This window comes from Macrotis lagotis, chromosome X, assembly GCF_037893015.1.
Source record: "Macrotis lagotis isolate mMagLag1 chromosome X, bilby.v1.9.chrom.fasta, whole genome shotgun sequence".
NCBI classification, from domain to species: Eukaryota; Metazoa; Chordata; class Mammalia; order Peramelemorphia; family Peramelidae; genus Macrotis; species Macrotis lagotis.
Window position 1 is genome coordinate 537,881,250 of NC_133666.1, and position 7,579 is coordinate 537,888,828.

Genomic DNA, 7,579 nt, shown 5'->3' on the forward strand with positions numbered 1-7,579 from the left:
TAGTAGGAATGGGTATTGTACTTTGACAAAAGCTTTTTTTCAGCACCTATTGATATGATCATATGATTTCTGATATAATTGATTATACTAACAGTTTTCCTAATATTGAATCAACCTTGTGTTGCTGGGATAAATCCTGTTGTATTATCTTAGTGATAACCTGCTGTAATCATTTTGCTAAGATTTTATTTAAGAGTTTTGCATCTACATTTTTCAGGGAGATATGTCTATAATTTTCTTTCTATTTATGTTTAGGTATCAGCACCATATTGGTGTCATAGAAAGAGCTAGGCAGAGTTCTATCTTCACCTATTTTTCCAAAGAGTTTATATGGATTTGTTATCAATTGTTCCTTAAATGTATTTTGTTTCTGAATACTGCCATGTTCAGTGTGTTTGTCCTCCTATATCAACCCCTCCCCTTCCCCCCTTCCTTCCTCCCCCCCCCTTTTTAGTTTTTTTTGCAAGGCAAATGGGGTTTAGTGGCTTGCTCAAGACAATACAGCTATGTAATTGTTGTCTTAGGCTGAATTTGAACTCAGGTACTCCTAACTCCAGGGCCAGTGCTCTATCCATTGTGCCACCTAGCTGCTCCCCCTTTACCACTTTTAATACTTGAAAGGTAAAATAATTTTCTTATCTTAACTAAATGTGTGTAATTTAAATTTATGTATGATGAGAGGAAGATTCAGGTGGTTCTCACCTCCTCCCTTCTTCCTCTCTATTGTACCTCTATTTGTACCTCTTAGTGTAATGAACTTTACCCCAATCAATCTCCATTATCCTCATGTTTCCTTACTGTCCCCCCTTTTAAGGAGGTACTGTTTTTAAATCATTCTATGTGAATCACAGAAAAGTCATGAGTGTCCATCATTTCTGGCTAAGTATATTCTCTCTAATAGACTTACAATTCTCAAGTGTTATTGGAGTGTTTCTCCCAGGTAGGGATATAACCAGTTTCATCTTATATATTGGATAGTAGTCTGAAAGATAATTCATGAGTGTCCATCTCTTCTGGCTAAGTATATTCTCTCTAATAGAGTTAAAATTCTGAGGTGTTATGAGAATCTTTCTCCCAGGTGGGAATATAGCCAGTTTCATCTTATTGGATAGCAGTTTTTTTCTTTACCTTTTTCCCCCTTATTTTTTCATGTGTCTTTTGAGCCTCCTGTTTGATGTCTAAATTTTCTATTGAATCTGGTCTTTCCATAAGGAAATGTTAGAAGTCTCCCATTTCATTAAATGTCCATCTTTTCCCCTGGAAGAGAAGGCTCAGGTTTGCTGGATAGTAGTTTCTTGGCTACATTCCAAGTTTGCTTGCTCTTCAGAATATCTCATTCCAGGCCCTTTGATCCCTTAATGTTGATGCAGCCAGGACCTGCATAATCTTTGCTATGGCTCCTTGGTATTCAAATGGTTTATTTCTGACTGCTTGTGGGATTTTCTCTTTTATCTGATAGTTCTGGAATTTGGCCACAGCATTCCTTGGTTTTTTATTTTAGAATGTCTTTCTGGAGTTATTTCAATAGCTATTTTATCCTCTCATTCCATGATATCAGGGCAGTTTTCCATCACTAAATCCTGTAATATTAAGTCCAGTCTTTTTTGTCTCTTAAATGTTTTCAGGAAGATCTATAATTCTTAGATTGTCCCTTCTTGATCTATTTTTGAGGTCAGTGGTTTTGCTGATGAGGTATTTTACATTTTCTTCTATTTTTTTCAACTTTTTGATTTTGTTTAACAGAATCTTCAGTTTCCACAGATTCCATTCTTTTTTATAGAAAAAAAATTTTCTTCATTTGCCTTTTGCAACTCCTTTTCCTATTGGTCAATTCTATTTTTGAAGGAGTTTTTCATTTGCCCAAGTGTAGTTTTGAGGGAGTTCCTTTTTTTTTGCATTTGCCCAATGGAGGATCTGAGAGAATTAGTCTCATTTTGTATTTTTTTCCAATTGTATTTTCCAAGGATTTGTTTTCTTGTTGCTAGATGTTAATTTTCTCTTGTAATGCATTAATTTTCTGTTGAGTTTCTTCCCAGTTTTCCCAATTGATTTTTAAAGTCCTGCCTGATTTCTTCAAGGAAGTCTTTCTGGGCTGGGGGCCAATTCATATTCTCCTCAGAAGTGTTAGATCTCTCTGGGTTAGAATCTGTTTCTTCTAAGTATTTCTCCATGCCCCCCCTTCGGATGGCCTTTCTTCATTTTCCTAGGATCTTGTGTTGGGGAGGGTCTGACTCTCAGAGTTACTTTTGAAAACCTTAGAGGCTTTGTTCATTTGATTTAATAATTCTAAGTGAGCTGGCCTGTAAGAGCTGCTGGTTGCTTTCTCTGGAGTGTTTGAAGTCCTCTCCCTAATCCTTGAAGGAGTGAGGAGAGGCAGCATGGTCTGAGTTGACCTTGAACAATGGACCAGGCCCTGGGGGAGGTAGTTCATCTCCCTTTCAGCTGAGTGAACTCTGTTACCCACATCTGAGCCTGAGGGTGTTTGGGGGGGGGTGGATACTGTTCATTCTGGGAATAATGTTCCACCAAAAGTCTGGAGCTCAGGTCTGGGGGCCCAGCTGGTCATTTCCAGGCATGCTCTGCAACTCTCTGTGTTGGAACTCACCCTACCACCTGCCACTCACCAAAGCCTCTGCAGCTAAGGCCGGTCCTCTGTCTTTACCCTGGTGCTGCTGCTGCCCTTGTACTCTGCTTTCCATTCCCAGTTCACCCATGGTCCTCTGAGACAGACTTTGTTGGTAGGTTTTCTTCTCCTAGCTTCTTTTTTTTTTGGGTTTTGCTGATCAAATTTCTGTTAATCAGTTTCTTTCATGTTATTTTTGAGAGGAAACAAGGAGCAATTAACACAGTGTCTGTCTTCTCTCTGCCATCTTGGCTGGATGTCCTGATTTGTAAAGTGTAATGTAAATTACAATTATTTATTCCTTTTACTACTCTATGAGCATTTTTATACTGAGTGAATTAGAGTATTCCTCCAATTAGATATATTTTAAAATTACTTAAAAGAAGATGAAATTACTTAGTTTAATTATAACCTCTATATTTAAGGTCAGTGTACTTAAAAATATTGTACATTCTTTATATTAAATTGTAAAATTTCATATATCATATGAGAACTGGCTTAATAATTTCTAAACTGCTTCTAAAGCAATGAAAGAAAAAGAAATCATTATAAAAATTCCAGAACATCTAAGGTAGAACCTCAAAATGCAAGGTAACAACCAATTCCTATAGTAGGGAACAAAAAATTAAAAATGTGTGTATCTATAGAGCGCCAGCCTTGGAGTCATACTTTAGTTCAAATTTGACCTCATACATTTACTAGCTGTGTGACCCTCTACCTCATTTACTCATCTTTAAAAAGAGGTTGAAAAGGAAATGGCAAATCACTCCAGTATCTTTGCCAAGAAAACCCTATATGCAGTCCCAATGAGTCATATATAACCAAAATGACTCAAAACCAATGTATAATTTGGTATCCCAAAAGTCTTAGGGCAGTTTTATATTTTAATGTACATATTTCTTATGTAAGTTAAATTTTATATATCTATGCATATACCATTCTTGGTTATAAAATTATTATTAATATTATTTAAACAGGACTTTGTTTTCTTGTTTAGATCATCCACTGAACATTTTTCAGTCAGTACCATGGATAATGACCTTCACAATATTGGCTTTTATATTAGAAGCCTTCATGGCCAAACATCTGGAGAGCTGGCACTACAGTTCAAGGACAAGATAGAAGGTTTCATTAATGTCTTGAGGAAATTGTGAGTGTGAACATTTTGTTTTTTATTTGAGAATGACATATATTTATTGGATAATCTGGAGTGACACTGAAAATCTTTTTTGTAGTAGAACCTGGTAGTGCCAATGATTTTTGATGGACTGGGATTAGTGATGATTTAATTTTTGTTGGGTATAGAGTTTATGTGCATAGAGTTCCAGGGAGGGGTGAATATACCAGAAAAACTGAAGAATATACTATTTAAAACAGCTGCAAAGTACTATATATTTTCAGGAGTTTGGAGGTGTATATGAATTTCTCTAATCTACTATCCATTTAAAGAAAAATCAAAGCCATAATCACTTCACTTCTTGAGAATGAATGACTATTAGATAATTAACCTCCAAATCTTTAGAGGTAATTAGAAGTTGAAGGGCACTCTCTTTCCTTTTTGTCCCCCATTCATTATTAATAAATCTCTTAAATTTATAGATTTCTTTAAGTTTTACTTTCTTTAATGTAATTTGGGCTAGAATTAGAACATGGTTGGTTTATTGGACCTAACTAATTGGGCAGAGTCCAATTGCAAAACTTGTACTGTGAATGAAACAAAGATTTCTGGAAGAAAGGCCTAAGGTGGAAAAATAGGTCAGGACTAAGAACTGGACCAAAGGAAAAATATGAAAAGAAGTTTGAGATATAATTTCTGGGTAATGAATCAGTTTATTAATAATGCTAGCATTTTATTAATAAAAAGAGTGATTATTTAGCACCTCTCTCAGAACAAAGACAATTATAGCAGCAGACTCATGGCTTATAAGCTGTGTGTGTATCAGAGGATGGCAATCAACTCTGTTTGGCTAACAATTAATGATAGATGGACCTAATCTAATGAGAGGCTGAGAGAGTGACATCAAGTTACTACTGGGCTAACGGACTACCTCTACACCTAGACCACCCACATCCTTGGTTAACCTAGACAGAGTATCTCCCTTTGTCCAATTACCTGAGTGGAAGACATTGAGCAGGACTTCATTTTCCATTAGAAATCTGATCTAGTTGAGTGGAGTAGCAATGTCCAGAATGAGGAGAACATTAATTTTACTTTTCGTCAGCACTATCCTTGAGAGATAAGTTCCAGAGAAGAAAATAGAACAAGAAAAAAGTGTGGGTTTACCTAATTTAAATAATTGACTGTTAATAAGAGAGAGAAATAATAATTTCTCTCAACAGAGTATTAAACTTGGATTTAGGAGGACCCAAATACAAATCCTGCCCTAGCCACTTATTAATTTTGTTACTCCTTGAAAATCAACATCATTCTCAGTCTTAGTTTTCCTCTTCTGCACAATAGAAATAATAAGGGCACTTTCCTTACAAGGTTGTTGTAATGGTTAAGATGAGATTTTATACAAGCACAAACACATGTATGTACTGTATATAGGTACAGATATATTTAATGTGTGTGTGTCTGTTTATATATATTGTTTTGCAAACCTTAAAGTACTAGATAAATGTTAGCTATTATTATGACTCAATCTAAGCTTAGATCAATAGTAACCTAAGAAGGAAAGTTTTCAAGGTGGTGGGAGGATGGAGAGATAATTTTAGACTATCCATTACTTCAGAGGGTGGTGCTAGATGTTTGTGGAATTTTGTTGCCACTTTGAGATTCTGTGAAACCAATCTTTATGGACTCCTGAAGGAGAGTTTTGATTAATTTACTTTTTTCACACATGTAGATCATATTCTGCTTTAACATTTTAGATACAACATCTAGTATTGGGTTTTAAAAATTATAGGAGTAAAATAGTATACCTAGGGCAAGAGGAAAAAATTCTACTCTTATCTCATTTGATTTCTGACTTGTTTTAAAGTCCTAGACAAATAATTTGATTTTGTAGCCTTGTTTTTTCTCTTTGTGACAACTAGATAAAATTAAAGCAACTTTTTTTTTAGGTTTTTTGCAAGGCAAATGGGGTTAAGTGGCTTGCCCAAGGCCACACAGCTAGGTTATTATTAAGTGTCCGAGACCAGATTTGAACCCAGGTACTGACTTCAGGGCCAGTGCTTTATCCACTACACCACCTAGCCACCCCTAAAGCAAGTTTTAAAAATATATCCAGCAGCTTTAGTGAAAAGTTTTTTTTTTTTTAGCACTTGTAATATTTTCTTTAAAAGTGATATTGAGATATGTGGAGTGGGGTTAGGAGGGTGGGAAGAGGAGATGACCTAAGAAATGAGTGAAGGAAATTCTCAATTTGATTCGTCAACTCCAATTGCCTTGATATGACTCTTGCCTTTCTCATCTGCCAGTTTCATGTCCTCTGAGAAAATTGGCAAGGATTTTATTTATTTTTTCTCTCTCCAATTAAAGATTTTCCCTTCAAGGGGATGATGCATCTGAAGATCATTATGTTTTAGTAGAGCAGTGATGCACAGCCTCTTCCTATGAGTCGAATGAGTTGAAGGAATTGCTCCCTGGAAGAATATCAGAAATTTTGTCATTTGGGCTTGTGCTGTTTGAAATCCCAGAGTATCATACCTCTTGCATCACTTTGCTCTGGTGAAATACTGTTTAAGGAGAGAAATAACTGCTTCAAACTATCAAAAGAGAAGTAGATTTTGGTTTGAGTATAAGGTTTCTATTTTGTTTCTGATTGTATATACTGCAGAAACAATGATTCTCATATAAATGTTGTGTTGTTTCAGTCATGTCTGACTCTTCATGACCCCATTTGAAGATTTCTTGGCAATGATACTGGAGTGGTTTGCCATTTCCTTCTCCAGATGAGTTAACTGAAGCAAATGGGATTTAGTGACTTGCCTGGGTCATGCAGCTAATAAGTGTCTGAGGCCAAATTTTACTAAGGAAGATGAGTCTTTCTGATTCCAAACCCACTGCTCTACCCACTATGTTACCTAGCTTTCCCTAGATGTAACTGTAAAATATAGTGTCCTGTCCTCTAGCAGAGAAAGGTCACAAACAGCTTTTCTAGATGCCAGATTTAACAAAGGTTAATTAATAAGGAATTTTATTCTAGCTGATAATTATGTATGTTGGAGTGGGGGAAAAACGAGGTGTTTTACCACATGCAAGGTAGTGCCTAAATATGATAAATTAATGATAGAATTGTCTTCGGGTTTGCCAGTGATCATTTAAAGCAAACACCATTCTCTATGAGCAGGAATTTGGAAAATGTACAGGTGTATAGTTTGGATATTTAGCCCTAAAGTAGTCAACAGTCTTCAAGGAGCAAATCCAGTATGCTTTGTTTGGTCCTTCACAATTTGGGTTCCTCTGCCCCAAACATGCTCTTTGATTCAGTGACACAAACTAGATGGTTCAGCTCTCAGCTCCAGACATCTCCTCCAGCCATGCTCCTGCTTGCAAAACTTTCCTCCTTTGCTCTGACCACTGACTTCCCAATTCAAGTTCTATTTTAGGGAGCCTACCCCAACCCTAATTCCAGTACCTTCCTTCTATTAATTATTTCCTATTTATTTTCTCTATAGTTACTCTGTATCTGTATTTGTTTGAACATTGTCTTCCCCCATTAGATTGTAAGCCTTTGAGGATAAGGACTTTCTTTTGCTTCTTTCTAAATTCTAGTACTTAGCACAGTAGCTGGTAGAATACATCAGACACGTAATAGATGTTGATAGATTGACTAGATTCCATATTTGTCACCAGTATTCCTTATTCCTTGCCAAGGGAGGTTAAATGGTCACATCACCCACCCAGATGCACATTCATATGAATACCATTAATTGAAATGCAATGCACTAACATTAAGCTGCCATGCAGTGAATAAATATTTAAGTACTTTATGTACCAAGCCCTGTACT

At 36.1% G+C, this 7,579-nt stretch overlaps 1 protein-coding gene and 1 long non-coding RNA gene across 2 annotated transcripts in view; one reads left to right on the forward strand and one right to left on the reverse strand.

Annotated features, from left to right (window-relative positions):
• LOC141496867 (cyclic nucleotide-binding domain-containing protein 1-like) overlaps positions 1–3,777 on the forward strand; it is an 84,374-nt gene extending 80,597 nt beyond the window's left edge. Inside the window, exon 4 of the mRNA XM_074199441.1 lies at positions 3,621–3,777. Coding sequence (XP_074055542.1) covers positions 3,621–3,777 — 157 coding nt within the window. The remainder of the gene's footprint in view (positions 1–3,620) is intronic.
• LOC141502001 (uncharacterized) overlaps positions 1–4,849 on the reverse strand; it is a 160,467-nt gene extending 155,618 nt beyond the window's left edge. The window contains exon 1 of the long non-coding RNA XR_012472359.1: positions 4,737–4,849. This is a non-coding gene — a long non-coding RNA (uncharacterized LOC141502001). The remainder of the gene's footprint in view (positions 1–4,736) is intronic.
• Between the last annotated feature and the right edge of the window lie 2,730 nt (positions 4,850–7,579).